The sequence below is a fragment of the Cebus imitator genome, unplaced genomic scaffold, assembly GCF_001604975.1.
Source record: "Cebus imitator isolate Cc_AM_T3 unplaced genomic scaffold, Cebus_imitator-1.0 Scaffold494, whole genome shotgun sequence".
NCBI classification, from domain to species: Eukaryota; Metazoa; Chordata; class Mammalia; order Primates; family Cebidae; genus Cebus; species Cebus imitator.
The window spans coordinates 737,809-760,773 of record NW_016107809.1 but is presented as its reverse complement, the minus strand read 5'-3'; the positions used below and the strand labels follow the sequence as shown (position 1 = coordinate 760,773).

Below are 22,965 nucleotides of genomic sequence, written 5' to 3'. Positions count from 1 at the left end.
AGGGAACACTTGCTGATAACATTCTGGAAATGTAATGGGAGAAGGAGGCTGGAGGTTTCATCACTGCCAATTATACTTAGTTTTGGTCCTACCCACCCCTCCACTTGCTAGTGTCATTTCTTCTGGAGCAGAGAATAAGCCTCCTATCTTGCAGTAGAATCTGGGAGGGGCAGACACCTAAAGTTTCATATTTCTGCTGCTGTTCAGGTTCTCTGCCTCACACATTCCCCATATTGGTTCGTTGAATCCATCCTCTTCTGCCTGGTTTTTTTATCAACTTTTGTTTTTTGTCTCTCACAGCTTTGATATTGTGACCTTTCTCTGCTCCTGTATGTATTTGACCTGTATGTATTAACCCTTACTCACAGCCTACTCCTTCCACTGTGTGTCTTTGAATGCTGATCACCCTGTCCAGAAGATACCTTCTATTTCTCCTGCTTCCCTAGAAGCTTTCCCTGACTGGATCCCTCCACTCCAATTTCAGTTGCATTGCCCTAAACACAGTTTATTGCATAAGCTGCACTTCTGTTTTTCTCTTTGCACACCTTGTTCTCTCCGCTTACTGCCCTTTCTGTCCAACTCTTACTTTATGTGACTTGGCTCAGACATTGTCTCCTCTGGGAAGCCCTCCTTGGCTCTGCTCATCCAGGCTTTGTGCCCCCTAGAACCCTGGGCTATTCTCTGTCAGAGCACTTATACTATGTTGTGATGGTTTTCAAAAACTGTTAAATAAATGAATGTATAATTACATTAATTAAAATGGAAAGCCATTAGACATAGAACCAGAACTATCTGTAGCTGTGTGTTATTTATTCTCATATCCCAGCAGGACATGATGGCTCATGTCTGTAATTCCAATACTTTGAGAGGCTGAGGCTGGAGGATGGCTTATGCCCAGGAGTTCAAGGCTACAGTGGGCTACGATGTTGCCCCTCCACTCCAGCTTGGGTAACACAGCAAGACTCTGACTCTAAAAAATAACATTAAGTTAGGTGCAGTGGCTCATGTCTGTAATCCCAGCACTTTGGGAGGCCAAGGTGGGAGGATTGCCTGAACCTAGGCATTCAAGATCAGCCTGGGCAACATGGCAAGACCTCATCTCTACTAAAAGTTTTTTAAAGTAGCCGGGTGTGGTGGTGTGTGCCTGTAGTCCCAGCTACTCAGGAGGCTGAGGTGGGAGGATCGCTTGAGCCCAGGAGGTTGAGGCTTCAGTGAGCCGTTTTTGTGCCACTGCACTCCAGCCTGGGTGACAGAGCAAGAATCTGTCTCAAAAAATAAATAAATAATAAAATAATATGTTAATATCCCGTGTGTATATTCTTTCCTTTTAGAAGGAATAGATGTATTCCATTTTAAATATTTTCAGACGCCTCAAAGTAATTTTCATTCAGTCAGGGAACTGTTAACACTTTCTTACCCTTTCAGAAATCTCACACCTTAGGAAAGAATCAAAACACCTCAGGCCGGGCGCAGTGGCTCACGCTTGTAATCCCAGCACTTTGGGAGGCCGAGGCAGGTGGATCACGAGGTCAAGAGATCAAGACCATCCTGGTCAACATGGTGAAACCCCGTCTCTACTAAAAATACAAAACATTAGCTGGGCATGGTGCCTGTAATCCCAGCTACTGAGGAGGCTGAGGCAGGAGAATTGCCTGAATCCAGGAGGCGGAGGTTGCAGTGAGCCGAGATCGCGCCATTGCACTCCAGCCTGGGTAACAAGAGCGAAACTCCGTCTCCAAAAAAAAACAAAACAAAAACAAAAAAAAAACAAACAAAACACCTCTTAAATCTACCTTCAAAGCTGGTTCAATGGAAATAACATAGAAAGTTTGTTGAAAAATAAGGCAGTAAAGATTTTCCTTTGTCTTTTATTAGCTCCCATTTATTTCTTTATCTAACCACCAACTACGAACTTCCAGGATCTATAAAGATTGAAGACCCAAGGTACTCATAAACTCAGATACACCAGAGATCTTGTCCTCGAATTCACTTTCTGAGTGTGCTTGTTATAGAAATAGTGAAAACTTAGCCTCAATAAAGCTGGGGTCTCCACCTTCCTTCCTCCCAGGTTAGCATATGAATTCCAGAGTAGTTTACATCATACCACAATGTTATCTGTCTGTGCTGATATATGCTGAGATTTCCTATCAGTCCTCAGGCGTCAGTCCACAGGGTTGGCTACCAGCCTGCCACTTGTTTCCTGTCAACATGTCCCCTTTTGTCTGGCCCACTCTGTGCTAGCACCTCGTATGCAGGCAGTCATTCTTGTGCTACTGCAGTATGCCGGAGCCTAGGAACCCCTGGAGGTTGTTTAAACCCATTTATCTAAAGCAGAGGATCTGAAACTGGCAGCCTGTAGCCACTTCAAATCTGCACATGTTTTTTGACCTGCATGATTATATCAGTTATTTATCACTGCTTAACAAACCATCCCAAATTTTAGTAGTGTAAAATATACCATTCTATTTGTTCCCAATTCTGTGGCTCAGCAGTTTGGCCCAGATTTAACTGGTGGTTCTTCTGCTGGTCTTGCCTGGGATCACACATGTGTCTGCAGTCACCTGGCAGCCAGACTGCCTCATTCACATGTCTGGCAGTCACTGTGGGGCTTGCAGCGCTGTTGCCTTGATCTCTGGAGGCCAGCCCAGCTACTTTGCACAGTGTCTCTGGCTGTAAGAATTGGACCTGTCTTAAGGCACAAGCACTTTTCAAACTCTGTGTCATGTTTGCTATTGGCCAAAGAAAAAGACCCTACTTCTTGATGGGAGGAACAGCAAAGTCACATTCAAAGGGGCACATATACAAGGATAGGAGGAATTTGGGCATTTTTTTGCCATCTATCACAGGTTAGTTTCTCTCTGCCTCTCTCTCTCTCTCTCTCTCACTCTCGCACTCTCTCTCTGTCTGTCTCTGTCTCTCTCTCTCTCACTCTCTCTCATTCTAATTGCCAATGTTTAAAAATTGGAGCTTCATCTTATCTTGAAAAATCAGCTAGCCTATTTTATTCATTTATACTTCCTCCCTTGTCTGTTGGCATTTGAGTTGTGATAATGCCTAGTTTACAAGATTGTTTTTGTGAAGTTAGATATGGAAAAATCTGACAAAAGCAGGCACTCAATATGTTTTCCCCTTTCCCCTTTACCTGCCAATGACCAAGGAGAGCAGCCAAGATGAATAATGAGGGAGTCATAGAGGAGGTGGCTGGAGAGTAATCCCTTAGTCTGTTTTAGAAGTATAAAAACATTAGGAAACAAAACTCTTAAAGAGTTTATAAGAAAACTAAATGTACTTTAAGAAATTAAAAAGAGCAATAGGAAACACCTCAGTTTGCTCTAAGTGAAAGGCTTTAGGTTCTGCCAGTAGATGACTGGATTACAACCAGGATATGTTTGAATGCAAAGTCCAGGCTCAAAAAGGGGTCTTAGTGGCTCCTTCTAAACTGATATCTTAAGGCAAGGAAAGAGAATATGTCCCTAATGTCTAAAACTATGCCTAATACTTACCCAAGAACCTGAGCTTATTCCTGGGAAGCACCTGCAGAGAACTGAGTGGTTCTGGTCCTGCTGCTTGTCTTCAAGTGGCTGTGTGTAAACATCTTACCCCAGTGTAAACATCTGGAGCTGGTAAATGTCTAGGGGTTTTTCTCACTGCCCTCCAGACTCAGCACTGCCTGTATTTCTAGCCTGAGTCAGAACTCAACAGAGAACTCTCCAACACACAGAGCAGGCACTATCTGCCACAGTTCCTTTCCCTGATAGCTTCAAATTATCTGCCTTTTGAAATAAGCTTCCTTTTAACTTGAACAAATAATTGGTCAATATCTGCCTCAGTGAAGAGGAGCCCGGCCTCTGCAAACACATAGGAACAAACTGTTTAAAAACCAAAGCACTTGTGTAAGCAGTTAAAAAATAAGCTTGTTGGACTTTGTCCCTATATATGAGTTAGGCAATTCTCCCAGCTGGTTTGAGTGACTCACTGACAGTGAAGCACAGTGAAGCAGTGGAAACCAGAATATCCAAAGAGTGGTTTGAAGGAGAAAGAAGCATTGTGGCTTTGTATCCTCTGGGCCTGCGTTTCCTGAAGTCATCACACATAGAGCAGAGAGAAAATGGCCGAATTAAAGGTAAGAAACCGTCTGGCAAGTTTCCTGTGGCTTCTTCAGCCAAAATTTATGGAAGTTAAAGGTAAGAGATCATCTGACAAATTTGCTGTGGCTCCTTCAGCCAAAATTTATGGAAGCTTCTGAGAACACCAGGGTGTCAGAGTTGAAAAGAACTTGGAGAAGCCCTAGTTCAAATCCCTGTGTTCAGAGGCTTCATTGTGGTGTCTGTGGGCACAACTGGGGCTGCGGAACAAGGGAAAGGTGATAAAGGAAAGAAATGAACATCTTATTCGTCATTTTTTGTCTTTATTTCAATCATTGTCTTGGAAACCTGTAGACATCCTAAGAGCTCCCCTCCACTACAGACATGCACGTTTCTCACTATGTCTCTTTCCCACCCCCTGCTCTGACACATTCCCATTGCTGCAGCTTCTTGGACCACTTCTGCCACCAATTAGATATGCTTAATCTATTCAGTTAATTGAGGCTATCAATCAGCCATTGACCAGTAAAAGCCCTAGCATGTCCTCTAGTAAATCATTCCTTCTTTTTAGTAATACACAATTGAAAAGTATGTATGGGTTTTGTGCTATTAGATGCTAGGCATTTTAACTATGAATTAACTCATAATCTTTAAAATAAATCTGGGGTATAGAGAGAGGTTCTTGATTCTATTAATCAATTAGAAAAGTAAAGCTTGGAGAGACTATGATTTGCCCAAGGTCACTGCCAATAGATGACTGGATTGCAACTAGGTTATGTTTGAATGCAAAGTCCAGGCTCAAAAAGGGGTCTTAATGGCCCCTACTAAACCGGTATCTTAAGGCAAGGAAAGAGAATATGTCCCTAATGTCTAAAACTATGCCTAATGCCCAGCCCTGTCTTGCATCAGTGCCCAACACATGCATATGTGACTGAATAGCACTGCCCAGAACCTTGGCTCAGGGCAGGTGGGCCAGACCTCCCCCCATCAGACTTCTTCCCAGAATGCAGGGTTTGAGAAGTGCCCTAATGCACTCTAACTGATGCTGAGTTTGAAGAATCCATCAGTTAAAGGGAGGTGTTTCTGAGTTTGAATAACCAAACACTTTCCTAATTGATAGGAATCCTGAAAACACTCAACTCTGGAATGAACTTTGGTTTTTTATCTTTATGCCTGACTGATAGTTAACTCTCATTCTTTAATTCAGCAAATGTTTTGTGCTAGTGCATGATACTACAGATTAATGTAGTGGAGGAACAGAGTCTGAGATAGGTAAAGTCAAAAGAAACTTCCTAAAGGAGCCTGTACCTAAACTGAATCTTAAGAGAGAAGTTGGAACCAGCCAAGTGAAGAAGGATAGGGTCTGAAGGGAAGAGTGAGTGCAAGGGCACAGCACATACAGAATGCCTGAATGTTCTAGAGTCCAAAACAGTGTCAGCAAAATTTGAGTTGTTGGAGGGACAGCCAAATTGAGATACCCAGATGGTGGTTGGATATATGGATCTGGATTTCAGGGGAGTGGACAGGGCTAGGGGAATAGATCTGAGTGTCATGATGTCAATGGTAGGAGTTGAAGTCTTGGAGGAAAGAGTAGATAGAAACTTTGTTTTCTGATGAACATTCTATGAGGAAGTTCAGTGGGGGTTGGAAACATCTTTACCATTTATAAATAAATTATATCTAAAATCCTATCCTGCTGTAATGTTTAAGCAACTTATTATGCACATCACCAGGACATCAGTGTAAGTTACATGCAAGTCTTTGCTCTCAGTTTCAAAGGCATTCTTCCCAGCCTGCTGTCTAATCTTTTACAAGGAAAGGTTAACTCCAAAGGTCAAGAATCTGAGCACAGAAAACCAGATTGCATCATATTCATTCTAATCAATAAACATATAATTTTTAAGACTGTTTCTCATTTTTTATTTCTTCATTTTAATGAATATGTCAACACAAAGCCATAAATGAAATCACATTTACACAAAAGTAAAGCTGGGGGAAGAAAATTCAAAAGATAAAATAATAAAATTAAATTTAAAACGTAATACCCTATGTTTTTGAGTAAGTTACTTCGCTTCTCCCAACCTTGGTTTCCTCATTTCTAAAATGAAGAGCTTGCTTAACTTGCAGGCTTTGGCCCCACCACCAAATCCTTGATTCACTTGCTCTGAGTCTGTATATAACAAGCTTCGGGAGTGATTCTAATGATTAGCCAGAAATGGGACCTACTGTTCTACATAACTGATTTCCTGTTGCTGCTATAAAAAATTACCCCAAATTTATTGGCTTAAAACAACACAAAAGGTGTGGCTGACACTTTAACTTTAGCCTAGTGAAACCAATTTCAAATACATATATACTAACTCTTGTTGCAAACGCATAACTCTGAACTCTCTTCTGAGGCCAGCAGTTACAAAGAATGGGGAAGGTTAATGAGTAAATCCACTGGTGCCTGCTGGAAAGCTCAGCTGTACTCCAGCCTGCCTTCCTCTCTTGCAGAGAGGAACAATTTCTTCTGGAGACTCTATGAGAGATTGTGTTTCCCTGCCTTTTCCATGGATTCTGTTTCTTCTAGAGGCTACCCACATTCCTTGGTTTGTAGCCTCTTCTATCTTCAAAAAATGTATCTCTGCTTCTGTAATCGCATCACCTTTTCCCCTCTTAGAAGCCAAATCTCCCTTTGCCTCCCTCTTATAATGATACTTGTGATTACATTTAGGATACACCCAAATAATTAGGATATCTCCCCATTCCAAGATCCTTCATCACATCTGCAAAAGTCTGTTTGGCTAGAAAAGGTAATACAGGTTTCAGGGATTAAGCCATACATATCTTTCAGAGCCATTATTCAGCCTACTGCAGTAATATACAAGTTCCCTTCACAATCTATATTCTACGTTCCCATCAAGGTTAACTAGAAATATTAGACTCCTTTTCTACAAACACACACACATACAGTAGCAGTAGCTCTACCCTGACTTCTCTCTCTTTCCTTCATGCCCAGAAAGAGGAAGTGAGGTGCACCATCTGTCCATCTCATCAGGTGTTACCTAGAATCAGAGTGAGGAGAAAGCACCTCATAAAACTACTCTGACAAGTAAACCGTATCCTGGGGACCAGGTGAGAATTAAAAAGCTGTATACTCGTAAGCTGCCAAAGAACTGATGGTACTGAAGTCACATGGAGCTCAGGAATTTATCTTGCGTTTAGAAAGTATGCATATAATTCTCCTGAAAAAAAAAATTTTTTTCTGTCGGATCAAATTATTCAGAAATCCAAACTGTAGAAAACATGCTTAATGTTAGCTTTTTAATTTTATTTTTGTACACGATATACTTTTGCACAGGCACTGAACCAGCTGGAAATGAATGCTTGGATTTTCCCAGCTGATAAAAACAGAGTTGAGATTCTGTCCTTGAGCTCAATGTCTGAAGAAAGCAGCTGCAATTACTACTTCCTTAATTCAGATGCCTTCAGCAGTGAGGGACATGGCATTTTAAAGCTGTAATAAACTCATCTGTAATTTTTCTCTCAGGGGAATTAGAAAAACCAATTGATTTTGATAGTGACTCAGCAGTTTTCACATTCCTCCTTAGCCAATGCACTGCAGCTAAGATTGAGAAACAGATTCAGAACTCGCACCTCGCAGTGCTTGGTGGCTTCCTTCCAAACCACCAGCTGTTCTTCCTACTTTCTTTTCTATTTTTTAAAGCACAGTCTGAATCAAATACTTCAGAAACATATATACTAACTCTTGTTCCAAACGCATAACCCTGAACTCTCTTTTGAGGCCAGCAGTTACAAAGAATGGGGAAGGTTAATGTGTAAATCCACGGGTACCTGCCAGAAAGTTCAGCTGTACTCCAGCCTTCATCTCTTGCAGAGAGAAATAAAGTGGCAGTTGAACAAAGTGAAGGCACTGTGGCTTCCATCACAAGCTGGCCTCAAATTCCATTTCACAGAATTGAAGATAATTTGGGGTTATTACCAATTCTCAGCAGCTCAAATTCAATCCCGTTGATGGTGAGCATGGGGTTCAGTTTAGAAGGAGAAAATTAGATGCAGCAGAGAATCAGAATGCTGGATAGTGTCTGCCATTTCCCCAAAGATATCATCCTAACTGCATGCCACTGCTTTTAACAAATCAGTATATACCTTAGTATTTTTTTGTGATGACAAATTTTCAAATATACAAAATATTATATGTAAAGGCAAAAAGAATAATTTCACCTCCATTGCTTTCTAGGTCATAACTTTCACGTCTGATATTTCTGCTGAGAATTGGTAATAACCTCAAATTATCTTCAATTCTGTGAAATGGAATTTGAGACCAGCCTGTGATGGAAGCCACAGTGCCTTCACTTTGTTCAAATGTAGACCGTTTTTGACCTAATCATCACACACATCCAGGCGTGTTATATCTCCATGCTGCTGAGAACTCCGGAGGGCCTACCCTTCACTCACTTCCGTCCTTCTTATATCTCTTTAGGAGATGTGTTCAGATGGTGGCATTTTATTTGCTGAGAAAGACTGCACTTTCATTATCCTGGGCTAAAATCAATTGGTATTTAAGTTAGAGCAAAGAGAGTTCTAACCCTATTTACGGCAGCACACATACACTTACATTAGAATTGGCTTTAAGTGAAAAAAATCAATCAACAGTTTTCCACTGAGTACCTTCTATGAGCCAAGACTGCCATAGTCCCAGCCTTCATGCAGCTTGTAGGCTAGCAAAGAGCCAGACAGTGCACAAGAACTCGCAAGTGTGTTGAGTGTTGCAAGAGTAAGTTTCAGGGGCTCTGCATGACTTACCTGTTGAGAAACCCTTAACTTTTTTTTCCCTCCCTCTGGGTGTAAAGTGAAGAGATGGCAATCCGAGTAGGTTCCATTGTGTCATTGTGAAACAATTCTGCACTGGCAAATCTCCTAAAGGACACCCATATCTTTAAACTTTGTTTGCATGCATTCATACAAATATAGATGTGTTCCATAGATGAGGCAGATAGCAAAGGCTTCTGCCTGCAGCCAGACTAGTTTGGAGAGGGTTTTGCTGTTGGGATTGGATCCACACGTCTTCCTAAATGTTTTTTTGTTGTTGTTGTTCTTTTTTTTTTTCCAGAGTTTGAAGGGGAAATGGAGTCTCAAGTTTAGGGAGGTTCAGTGTAGATGCATAAATCAACTAAGTACAGCTAAGGGTGGAGAAGCACTCTTCTGATTAATTGGAATATCCAGCACTCTTCTGATTAATTAGAAGTCTAATATTTACAGAAAGCATATTCTCTTTCCTGAGTCATATGTTAAGACACAGTAAAGATATTATATGTGGAATATCATATACACATGTGTGTCCATATAGAAATTCTTACCTTTGTAGACTGCCAGTGTTCTTTAAATCCTACTAATGGTGGCATTTGTGTCTTTGTCACATACAGTACCTTTCTGGATTTGGGAATGAGTGTACTTCAGAGGACCCTCGCTGCCCAGGTTCCTTGCCAGAAGGACAGGTACGAGCAAATAAAGTGCTTAGAAGAGCTCTGAATCCTATTCCTGGATGACTAGCTTTTAGGCCAAAGTGCCTCCACCCACTGTGGCTCTTCTAATCTAGCCTGTGAACTGTCTAGTGGTTTCCCAAGTCATAGGGGCAATGTAGATACAGTGCAATGACAATACAAAGATTAAAATTGGATTGGTGGCGCAGCAGCCAACCCAAACTAGTAAAATTAACTGTAGGGTTTCCAGTAGGATCCCCAAAATCTAGGGTTAAAGGGAATTCCTCATATTCCCCTTGAACACCATAAGATGTGACAATTACGAGAAAATAACAAGGTGCTTTAATATGTATGCACAAAGGTGTTCATACTAGTGCTGGCTAGAATAGCAACAACACAGCAAACAAAAATATTTTCAAAACTTTTGAAGACTGTATCATGGCATAAAAGTCCTCATGATATAATGTTTGTTTTCTTTAAAAGAAAAAAATGCCTGATTATTATAGGATTACAGGTATCATAGGGTCACAATTTTGGAGGATAAGAATGCAAGAAAAAATACGAACATGTTAACACTGGGTTATTTCTGGTTGTGAGATAATGGGTGATATAGTTTATAAATTTTCTACAATAAGTATATATTACTTTTATAATCAAGGGGGCAAGTCACATCAAAAGTTGTTACAAGAAACATATTGAGTTGGAGATGAGCATGTGCAGTGGCCCAGAGCATCCCCATTCCCCTACGGAGTTAGTTGGTGGGAAGGTGTGATGTTTTTCAGATGAGGGTAATATTGTTTGTTGCATCCTTTGTTTCAGAATAATCCTCAGGTCTGCCCCTACAATCTGTATGCTGAGCAGCTCTCAGGATCGGCTTTCACTTGTCCACGGAGCACCAATAAGAGAAGGTACAAAGAAGGCCGGGCACTGTGGCTCACGCCTGTAATCCCAGCACTTTGGGAGGCCGAGGCAGGTGGATCACGAGATCAAGAGATCGAGACGATCCTGGTCAACATGGTGAAACCCTGTCTCTACTAAAAATACAAAAATTCAGCTGGGCATGGTGGTGTGTGCCTGTAATCCCAGCTACTCAGGAGGCTGAGGCAGGAGAATTGCCTGAACCCAGGAGGCGGAGGTTGCGGTGAGCCGAGATCGTGCCATTGCACTCCAGCCTGGATAACAAGGGCGAAACTCCGTCTCAAAAAAAAAAAAGAGAAGGTACAAAGATTAGATGAATTCTGACCTGTAGACTGTGGGAAATATGACAGGGACTTTGGGCTGCCTCCTTCCCCTGGGCCACAGCCTCCTAGAGCTGCTCAAGATTCTGCTTCTTATAGGCTTTGGTCTAGGTCCTAGTCAGGAGAGAATAGACTTCCTGCTAGCTAGCACCAAGTGACTGGTGGAAGAAGGTGAAGGAAAGCTGTGCAGAGCCTGGAAAATACACATGTCCAGTTCCATTTACAAATTATCTCCTATACTCAGAATGAAATATTCCTAATAGTTTGGCCTTCTTCTAAAGACTGTCCTGTTGAGTTTTGGTTTGGGATTTTCCTTTGTTTTATAATGACTGAGTCATAACTCTGGAAGATTCAGAGCAATATCTTTCTCAGCTAACTAGAGGTATGTTCTTTGCGAGAAAATGTTGGGTATTCCAAGCTTGGATAGTTGAAAAGTCATGTATCATGGCCCATTGTGGTTTGAATTAATAAGATTTTTACTCTAGAATTTGCCTTTGCTAGAAACCAGCATATTCATTAACATAGTATGCCATGTTCCATGTTTGCTCTAATCCTACATCCGGGTCAATGAACATGATCCCTTGATTGACTCATATCAGGCAGGTTGGATGCAGTATGCATTGTAGTTTTAACAGGCAGTAAGTGTTGTGATTTAAATAAATAGTATCTAATTATAGAAAGTTTAGGCTAAGGCATTTGTGAAGAGGAATGCTGCTGATGTTAGAGATTTGGGGAGAAGGGCATGTGGTCTTCTTGTACTGCTTAGCAGGGCGGCCTGAGTTTATCACCACAGGTCCTTCTGAGAAGCAAATGAGATAGTAAGTACAAAACTATAGTGGACCACACAAATGATAAAGATTACACAGGTAATCATGGCCACCCTGGAGGCAGGCCCCCTGAGTATAAATCCTGGCTCCTCTTTTTCAAATCTTGGGCAAATCATCTGCCTTTTTGGATCCTCTAGTTCTTCATTCATAAAACAAAGATAATAATAGTACTTATTTCATATCTGTGGTGAGGATTAAAAGAAAGAATGTGTATAAAGGATGTGTATAAACTGCACATTGCAAGGCACATGGTTAGTGATCAGTTAATGCTAGTTATTGTCATAATAATCATCATTAAGTATTGCCATCATGGCAGAGTTTCTGCCTCATTTCCAGGGTATCTTGAGGAGGCTGTCAAGAGATCTGTGCATGATATATGGCAGGTGCTATGTTACAATGTCAGTATAACAGTGCTTTTCTCTCAATAGATATGTGTGTGGAAAGAGGACGAAATAGAGAAAGTTTTCTAAGCATGTCAAAAATTGGGATAATTCCATTGCTATATAATAATCAATCTCTCTCTCTCTCTCTCTCTCTCTCTCTCTCTCTCTTTCTCTCTCACTCTTTCTCTCTTTCAGCCCAAATAGACGGGGTAAGGTAAGCACACAGACAATTCTGTCCATTCTAATTTATGACAACCTGGCCTCTATGACTATGTTCTTGACTTTATGGCCCATTCCCTAACAGGCCACCTGGTCTCCGGATTCTGCTGCCTGTCCCCATTATTCAGCAATATCTTCAGCCAGCAGGAGCTGAGCTCTGTTCCAGGAGGCTGAAAAGGAGCTGTTGGCATTTCATTAAGAAGCTGGCACTGTTCCCTGAATCAGAATTAAATCCCTGTTCAGGGCAATGTAGTGCTGCCTGGGGAGTATTATAAACTCAGCTAAAAAATAAGGGACGCTAGGTATGGCTCACCCATCTATTTAGAAAAACACTTCAAAGATACCCACAGAAATTTTGTGGAAATTCTTCCCACTCAAAATCTCCAGTGGGAAAATGGGACCAGTCCTATCCATAAGTAGGCCAGCCTGAAATTCCTAGTTACTACTCATTTGAACCACAGCATGCAGGGCCACCACAAAACTATTATAGAGTCTACCTACCTACCTACCTAACTACCTGCCTGCCTGCCTGCCTACCTAGGATTAATATTTATCAGATTAGCTAGCTGATTGATCCCTTGAGTCTTGAAAAGGCAAGAGTCAGAGAATGTGGATAATCTGGACTGTGATAAAATTTGGACAATTAAGAGAAGAAAGGCAATTAAGCATCTAATAAGCGAGCATCTATTGTATGCCAGGCGTTTTCGGTTCGCAAACTCTTTGAGTTCTCACAACAATCTTAGAAGACAAGGACGAAGAACATAAGGTCCAGAAAGTTTAGTAACTCTCCCAGGATCACACAGCTGATTCCAAGACATATACATATGCCCTGAACTTCATATACTGGGAGCTGGAGAGGCTTAGTAAGACCAAGGCCTGAGGTCATATCATCAAGAAATGGAGGAACCAAATGGAAACTAAACATATCTAGCCCTTTTTCCCCCAGATGGCTCAGCACTGGGCCAGGCCAAGTCAACCCACTGAGATAGACTGTGCTTGGGCTCAAAAGGGCCAAAGCCTGTTGATTCAGGTCTGATCTTCCATTGTCCATCTGTATTTTGTCAGGGTAGTAGCCTTTGAAAGGACTTAGGTCCCTCTTAGTGAGTTTCAGTGTCCCTTCCAGCTTCTAGAAGGTTCTCATCCTGGTGTCCTTTAGAATTCCTTTGTCAGAGTCTTCTTCCCTTCTTAAAGCCTGAGATCTGGTCCTGGTAGAGAGGACATGCTTTAAAAAGAACAGAAAGAAAAACAAATAGAGCCATAAATGTACCACAGTAAAACATGAACACACACTCTTCTAATTTTGGAGTACAGAAGTGTTAATTTATTTTTAAGTTCCAGGGTATATGTGCAGGTTTGTTACATAGGTAAACATGTGCCATGGTGGTTTGCTGCACCTATCAATACATCACCTAAGTATTAAGTCCAGCATACATTAGCCACTTTTTCCTGATGCTGTCCCTCCCCCAACTCCCACCCCCCAGCAGGCCCCAGTGTGTGTTATTGCCCTCCCTGTGTCCATATATTCATTGTTCAGCTCCCACTTATGAGTGAGAACATGTGGTATTTGGTTTTCTGTTCCTGCTTATGGCTTCTAGTTCCATCCATGTCCCTGCAAAGGACATGATCTCATTTTTTATATGGCTGCATAGTATTCCATGGTGTATATGCACCACATTTTTTTTAGCCAGTGTATCATTGATGGGCATTTGGGTTGATTCCATGTCTTAGCTATTGTGAATAATGCTGCAGTAAACATATGTGTGCATATATCTTCATAATAGAATGATTTATATTCCTTTGGGTATATACCCAGTAGTGAGATTGCTGGATCAAATGCTATTTCTCATTGTGAGTCTTTGAGGAATCACCACGCTACCTTCTATAATCGTTGAACTAATTTACATTCCCACCAACAGTGTAAAAGCATTCCTATCTCTCCACAGCCTCTCCAGCATCTTTTTTCTCTTACAAATTAATATCAAAAAGACAAATAAACTCAATGGAAAATGATAAGGGACTTTTACAAGTAATTCATAGAAAAACTACAAAGAGCCAATAAACAAATGAATAGACTATTTTTTTGGGAAATATTTTGTATTTCCTAACTCATAATAAATGCAAAATAAAATGAGATACTATTTTCCACCTAAAACACTAAAATTAATAATATTCCAGATTTGTGAAGATGTGTGTGACCAGGCACTCTCACCTGTTATTATTATGGTAATAAAGTGTTTAAATGATCTGGCAATTTTGCTTAGAAATAAATGTATTGGATATATCTGAAAGAATATATATTTTTTAAAAATCATTAAGCTCTGATGCTTCTGAGGAATAGCCCTGAAGAAACTGGAGGAAAAGGAGCCCTTTATGTTTCAGGACTTTTTAAATTACTTGAATTATTTTTACCATTGGCATGTGTTACTTTCATAATTTTAAAGGAGAAAATTGATTTATTATTTCAAAAATAACAAAGATACCATCTATATTGTCTCAAGCGACATAGAACTCATTGTTTTTGCCTTCCAGAGCAAGGGCTAGTATCCTATGATATCCATAAGCTAATGTTTTTCTACTGATTTTCCTACACAGATATCTCTCAAGGTATTCCCTGTTCCTTTATAGTTGTTAGAAAAGACAGTTCTTCATTTTTTGGCAGCATGGGAATAACAATGAACCAGAGTCCATTTGAAGCATGATGGGGGCAGTGAAAAGGTGAGAAGAGGCCAGGGGTGTGGACAGCAGATGGCCATTAAAAAGTGATGTTGTGACATTGCTTCACTGCTTCACACATTAGAGCCCAGGTCTAATGTGACTTGAGTGTCTTCGTTGACTTGACAGGTCGTCGTTGACTTGAGTGTCTTCCTGATGGTACTGCCTCAGCCATTCTGTGTATCACTCAGAACATTACTTTAAGGCTTGTACATCTTGTATGTTTTTTTCCTCTAGCTGGCTGTATAGGATTCTACCTTCAGTTTCTCACAAGCCCTTTGAATCCATTGATGAAGGCCATGTCACTCACAACTGGGATGAAGTTGATCCTGATCCTAACCAGGTAACCTGGTCCTGTGAATTGAAGCATATCATATACCCAAAGCCTTGAATAGAAATACCTAAACAGAATACCATAGTCTTTGAAAAACTTAGATAGCTTTTTTTTTAGTATTATTTTAATAAATGCTAAAGTGTGTCTATTTTCTGCTCAAACTTGGGTGCTATATTAGTCCATTCTCATACTGCTATAAAGAAATACCTAAGACTGGGTAATTTATAAAGGAAATATTTTTAATTGACTCACAGTTCTGCATGGCTGGGAGGCCTCAAGAAACTTACAATTATGGCAGAAGAGGAAGCAAACACATCCTTCTTCACATGACAGCAGCAGAAAGAAATGTTAAGCAAAAATGGGAAAATCCCCTTATAAAACCATCATCTCCTGTGAGAACTCACTATCATGAGAACAGCATAAGGGTAACCATCCCCATGATTCAATTACCTCCTACCAGGGAGGACCCTCCCATAACACACAAGAATTATGGGAACTATAATTCAAGATGAGATTTGGGTGGGGACACAGCCAAACCATATCAGGTGGGAATTTTGGAACTGATTGATTGATTATGTTTATGCATATTGTTAAAAGAAAAACCTTAGACAAATCTAATTTAACAGAGTTTAATTAGGCAAAGGACAATTCATGAATTGTTCTATGTGAGCCAGGATAGGTTCTGAGAGACTCCAGCACAGATACTAATAGAAGACAATTTATAGACAGAAGAAGGAAAGTGATGTATGGAAAACAGAAATTAGGTACAGAAATAGCCACATTAGTTGCAGCTTGGCATTTTACTTACTTGAACTGAGTTTTAACTGTTGGTCACAATGATTGGCACAAGAGTAGGTTACACATCCAATTAGGTTATGGTTCATTATGTATGTAGAAACCTTTAGGCAGAACTTAAAATATGTAAGGAGGCAGCTTTAGGATAAACTTGATTAACAGTGTGTGTGTGTGTGTGTGTGTGTGTGTGTGTGCGCGCGCGCGTGCGTGTGCGCACACATGTTCACGTGCACGTGCACGTGCTTCAGTTTGTATCTTTCTAGCCTAATGGGCACAGTAGTAGTTCGGACTTAGTAGAACTGCTCAGGTAAGTTGGCTGAGTAGAAATTATATATGTTGGTCAAAATGTCTACATGCTCTTAAGTTTTTTTCTGTTAATCTAAACTTACCATGAAATATAGAAAACACATTCAATACTGACATCTTTGTAGAGAGGCCTTTGAAATCTGGCATGGGGTGAGAGTCTTGCTGTCTGAGCTGAATGATGTAAGTCTATTGTGTCTATTGTGTCACAGATCACTGTCACATTCTCTTTAAACCTAGGGCTTCCATTCTTTTTCTAGGAGTTGCCTCCTTTTAGTCTAGTAATAGTGGGCTTTTTCTCTGGTTATCAGTATTATACACTCTGCTTGCAGAGTATATAAGATAGAATGAGACAGAACCAGTACTATAGCAATGAGATAGACCCAATGCTATAATGGACTGAGTTCTCAGTTTTTTAACCTCTTGAGAACCCCAGTGTATTGCCTTTGTCCCTGAGTTTTGATAACAGGTATATAGAGCAGGAAGAAAAACAGACCTAGGTTTGCATCCCTGCCCCTCTACTTACTAGCTGTGTCTTAAGCTATGATGTTTCAACTGTAAAATGGGAAGATAACATCTGCCTTGTGGTGCTATTGTGAAGATTGTAAGAGAATAGGTGTGAACCTGCTTTGTACAATGCCTGGGATGTGATAGGCAAGAACTATGATTCTGATACAGCTGTTTATATTACCTGAATTTACATTATTCAGGTAAATTTATTTTTTCATTTTATAGTATTTTTTATTCTGAAGTCGTCTTCTGCTCTCTTTCCCTCCCTCTTTCTCTCTCTGTCTCCTTCCCCCTCCCTCTCTCCCCACCCCTACTTTCCACAGCCCAAGGAAATCTCCTGTTTCCCCTTTGTTTACCAAGACATTTTGTCTATACCTGCAAATCTCCCTCCCCTAAGTGCTTAGACCTTTTATAAAAACAAAAGTCAAAATAATTTAGAGATGCCTTTGGTTTCCTGCGCAGTTCTCTCTCTTGTCTTAATTATGGAAATCTCAAAGAAATAAGCATCTGCTTGAATGCTACCACCCCTTTCTACCAGGGACAGGAAGGGAGGGAGCCTTTCAGGGTAGAAAAATGTGAATTAGTATTTCAAATGTTATCTACCTCATAGCCATTTTGAAACTAAGATATTTTGTCTAAATAATTGACTCTTAAACTTGTGTGAAGTTTAATGCATAAAGTAGACATCCTCCCTGGTACCCAGCTGGCCTATCTATTGCCTTTAAGCAAATTTCAAAATGCAGCCCCTATTCTAACCCCCAACCCCTCAGACTCAGTCTGCCATACACAGGGACACATGCTAGGCATTCAGCTCCTGTCCATTTCCCCTTCAGTCGGACAAGGCCCTTGCGCAGGGCACAGCTTGTACAACCAACCTGGGGACCCTGACTTTACCTCATTCTTGAGTCTCTTGTGGGTTCAGGTAATATGGGTATAGTAACTATGTATATGAAGTTAACTAAATGAGGAATTACAAGAAAAGTTTATAGGCAGATTTGGGGAATTTTATCACTCTTATCCTTGATACCATCTCAGGAAGACTGGGGACTGCTCCCCCTAAAGCCTTCATTTTCTTTTTTTTTTTTTTTTTTTTTTGAGACGGAGTTTCGCTCTTGTTACCCAGGCTGGAGTGCAATGGCGCGATCTCGGCTCACCGCAACCTCCGTCTCCTGGGTTCAGGCAATTCTCCTGCCTCAGCCTCCTGAGTAGCTGGGATTACAGGCACGCGCCACCATGCCCAGCGATTTTTGTATTTTTTAGTAGAGACGGGGTTTCACCATGTTGACCAGGATGGTCTCGATCTCTTGACCTCGTGATCCACCCGCCTCGGCCTCCCAAAGTGCTGGGATTACAGGCTTGAGCCACCGCGCCCGGCCCTAAAGCCTTCATTTTCTTTAGTGTATATTTAATTCATTATCCAAGAATTAATGCAGCCTCTTTTTGAGTGTATTTAAATTCAGCCTGAGGACATAAATTCAAATATTCATTAATATCTCACATAAGACATATACCTAATTTTATGTATCTGTCTCTAATTTCTGAAGTCTCAGAATTTAATGAACTAATCTACATCCAATTTAACCATGATTTTACAGATTTCAGCTAGAATTCCTGAATTAGCATTTCTCTTTAACGGGCCTTTAAAATTTATGTTTTATTATTATTGCATCTCTAACCTCTTGATTGTTTGAAAGTCAGTTTCTTGACCCAGTTAAGACCCAGCTGAGAGAATTACCTCTTGGTTCTTAACCAGTATAATTTGGACCAAATAAGAAATACCTCAAAGCTAATTAAAGATTATATCATAAAATGCCTTCTGTCTCCAGTGCATGCAAATTATAAAAAAATCTTTCAAAACAATACACCCTTATAGGATATTTGTTGGCTAATTTGTCAGACTTTCCAGGTGTTGCTATCCTGAAATCCCCTTCCCTCCACAAATGTCTTGGATTTTCCTAGCTCTCTTGCCCAAGACTCTCCTATTCACAGCCAGACTTCTTGAGAAAATAATCTAAAGCCACTTTATCACCCCCATTCACTCTTTAACCCTATGCAATTCAGCCTGCCCAGACAACTCTATTGAAAACATATACACCCTCTTTACACAATAGTGCATCACTCTCTAATTAATACATATTTTTATTTAAAACTTACATGGAAGTGTCAGTGCCCAGTAATTCCACTAACACAGAGTTAACAACTTCTAATGTTTTTGGTTCTTTCAAGTCTTTTCTTTTTGTACATATATGTAAATAAATAATTCCTAGGGTCCCGTCTAGCCAGTAACCAAAAGTAATTTAAGATAATATCTGGCCAGGCACAGTGGCTCATGCCTTTAATCCTAGCAATTTGAGAGGCCAATATGAGAGGTTCACTTGAGTCCAGGAGTTTGAGACCAGCCTTGGCAACATAGCAAGACCCTAGCTCTACAAAAAAAAAGTGAAAAACTTAGCCAAGCATGGTGGCAAGCACCTGTAGTCCCAGGTACTCAGGAGGCTGAGGTGGGAGGACTGCTTGAGCCTGGGAGATCAGGGCTGCAGTGAGACCTGGTCATGCCACTGCACTCCAACCTAGGCAACAGTGCAAGACACTATAAAAAAAAAAAAAAAAAAAAGAGAAAAATAAAATAATGTTAATCTTAACTTGCTTCTCCTGAAAACATTAAAGAGTATCCAATATATGACCCACAGCAATACTTTTTAAAATTGCCTTTCCCCAGTTTTTCCCAGACTCCAACCCTCTCACATCTGTCTTCTCTCACCTGACCTCTCACCTTCTCCAAGCTCTTCATGCCTTGCCATCATTGATTGTTGGCTTCTCTCTCTTCCTCTGCCTACATTCTTCCTCTAGAAAATGACACCTGCACTATAGATCTTCTACCCCCTTTGGCTGGGAGACACACATATAACAGTGACCTCCATAGAAATACTGGAGTTCAAGGGACTCCAGTGAGAATAAACAAATCTGAATTTTCTGTAGAGATCAAGGAAGGAAAGAGAAAGAGGCAGTGAATACACTTATAATAATGCTTTTTAAAAAACAATCAGTTATATATATATATATTTACTTTGAATTGTTTTTATTTAAATGTCATATTTTGTGCCTTTTTTCATGTCTTTTTAAACTTCTTGAGCGTAATTTTTGATGTTACATTATATTTCAACAAATGTTTATAAAACAATTCTCTATTGTGATATATGTGAATTTTTTCCATTTTTACTATTATATAGTAAATCCACAGCTAAATATAATCCTTTTCTCCTCAACATCCCAGCCTGGAACAACTGACCTCCTTCTTTTCTTCCTGAATCTCCTTTTTTCCCTGAGTTCCATGATACTGCATGATTCCTAAACCTGCAAAATAAGTGTTCTTCAAGGTCCTGAACTAGACTCTTCATATAGTTTGACTGTGTCCCCACACAAATCCCATCTTGGATTCCCAAGTGATATAGGAGGGATCCGCTGGGAGGTTATCTCCCTGCACAAGCTCTTTCTTTGCATGCTGCCATCCATGTAAGATGTGACTTTCTCCTCCTTGCCTTCCACCATGATTGTGAGGCTTCCCCAGCCACATGGAACTGTAAGTCCAATTAAACCTTTTTCCTATATAAATTGCTCCATCTCAGGTATGTCTTTATCGGCAGCATGAAAATGGACTAATATAACTCTCACCTCCCCCTTATCACCATCTCCTTCCTGGGAGAAGGGGAAGTGCTTACTCTCTCTCCTCTCCTCCTGTCCCTTACTGTCTTTCTTAACTTCCTCTTTTCTTCTTCTCATCACCCCCACCTTCCCCTTCCCCTTTGTATTCATCTGCTAGGGCTATCATAACAAAAAGATACTGGGTGGCTTAAGCAAAAGAGATTTATTTTCTAACAGTTCTGGATTCCAAGATCAAGGTATCAGGAGGGTTGCTTTCTTCTAAGGCCTCTCTCATTGGCTTGTATCTTCTCCGTGGTTCCTTACATCATCTTTCCTCTGTTAAGTGTCTGTAGCCAAACTTCCTCTTCTCATAAGGGCAGCAATCACATCAGATTAGGGTCCACTCTAGTGACCTCATTTTAATTTAATTATCCCTGTAAGGACTCCATCTGCAAATACAGTCACATTCTGAAATACAGGGTGTTCGAACTTCAACATATGAATTTGGAGGAAGAACACAATCTAACCCATAATTCTCTCCTTCTGCTTCTTTTTCCCTCCAAATATCAACTAAGGATTCCCATTCTTTTGGATTCTTTTTGCCTTAGACATGAAGGGATAGTTGTTGATAAGAAATAACCAAGTGGGACAAACTAACAGAAGGAACTCCTTGCACAACAGAGGATTTTCCTAGCTCACTACACTGAATCTGATGCCAAGTCCATAGAATGGTGATGCCTGAGTATACACAAGAGTTTCCAGGGGACTTGTTTAAAATGTAGATTCCTCAGCCTTGCTCCCCAGAGATCCTAGTTCAGTAGGTCTGAGGTGGTACACAGGAGTCTCCCCAGATGATTTCCATGCAGGTTGGTGCTGGACCACACTTTATGAAATGCTGCTGTAGAGTGTGCTTTCAGGATCTCTCTGGTTCCTTTTTCCCTTTTCCTACCTCCACCTGGTTCAGACCTCATTTCTTCTAACCTAGACTATTATAATGACCTTCTACCTGATTCATATGTCTTCCCCTCCCTATCCCACGCCGTGCTGCCAGAATCAGCTTGCTAAATATCAAAATTTTTAAATCTCACCATCACCCCTCCCCTCCACTGTCCAACCAATAAATAAACTAGAAGTTTATTGGCTGAGAGTTCTACAGGCTGTAAAGGAAGCATACTGGCTTCTGCTTCTGGGGAGGTCTCAGGATGCTTCCAATCATGGTAGAAGGCAAAGGGTGAGCAAGGCATCTCACGTGGCAGGAGCAGGAGCAAGAGAGAGAGGAGGGAGGTGCTATACACTTTTAAATCCAGTGCAGACTTCTAAGATAAGAGATCAAGAGCTTGATTCACTGTCACAGCCTTTCAAACACTCCACTTTCTTCCATGTCCCCTACCTTTCAGCCACACTATAACCATCACCATTCCAGGACAACTCCATAAGTTCTCCTGCCCTAGTGCTGCAAGCTGTTTTATCTACCTGGAATTTCCTTTTCTTCCTTCACAAATATTCACCTATCTAAATCCTACTCATGATTTATGTTTCATTTTAAATAATACTTTCTTCATTATACTGTTTCAATATTTCTCAGAGTATTTAAGAGTAGGGTCTATGTCACTGTCATCCTCATCTGATCTGCAGCATCCAGTACATGCCTTCTTCCAAGTAGTAGAATCACAAGTATTTGTTGAACTTACTGCCTGATAGTTCAGATCCTATCATTCTATAAATAAACTAGATTGCGTTTCTCTAAATGCATTCAGTGGTGTGTGCCAACATTGCAGTGCACATTCCCCTGCTCAGCCCTTTTGGACAGTTCGCTGGCTCTTTTTACAGTACATCTCCATCAACTTACATTTCACTCCTTGCAAAGATATTGCAGCTGTCTGCAAACCAGATGATTTCATTGCTTATATCTCTTATTTTCCATGTATAAGAATGTTAAATAGGCCCTGTGCCAGAACTTATTCCTGAGGGAAACTTCCTATTTACATTTCTCTTCCAAAGTTATTTGCACTGATCCACTTCCTTGATTTTCTATCATGAGTTTTTCATGCTTCCAGGATCTTCTGTAATGCATTCCCTGAGGGAAGAGACAATGTCATGTTCACCTTCAGCACCTAGCATAAAATCTGGTACACAGAGAAGTTCAATAAATATTGTTTTAAAGAATTGATATAAGGAGATTGGACAAGAACATTGACCCTGAAGGACCTAAGCAGAGTTGGTGTCCCAGGAGTCAGACTGAGGCCAGGGTGACTCAGCACTGGAGGAACAGTAAATAAGGGTCAGTTTGGAAGACCAAGTACAAGACCATTAAAAGGAGGCAAAGCTTGGAGATCAGGATATTTGGGAAACTGATCAAGACAGGATAAGATCAAAGGGCTCAGGGTGTAAGTTAGTACGAGGGGCTGAGAAAATGTTGGCATCAGTTCTT

General features: G+C 40.6%; 1 protein-coding gene across 2 annotated transcripts in view; it reads left to right on the top strand.

Moving 5' to 3' along the window:
• Positions 1-1,696: 1,696 nt before the first annotated feature.
• HGD (homogentisate 1,2-dioxygenase) overlaps positions 1,697-22,965 on the top strand; it is a 56,726-nt gene continuing 35,457 nt past the window's right edge. For both annotated transcript variants that reach the window (XM_017513531.2, XM_017513529.2), the window contains exons 1-4: positions 1,697-4,123; positions 9,515-9,586; positions 10,391-10,479; positions 15,188-15,293. In XM_017513531.2, coding sequence (XP_017369020.1) covers positions 4,109-4,123; positions 9,515-9,586; positions 10,391-10,479; positions 15,188-15,293 — 282 coding nt within the window. In that variant the 5' untranslated portion in view covers positions 1,697-4,108. The remainder of the gene's footprint in view (positions 4,124-9,514; positions 9,587-10,390; positions 10,480-15,187; positions 15,294-22,965) is intronic.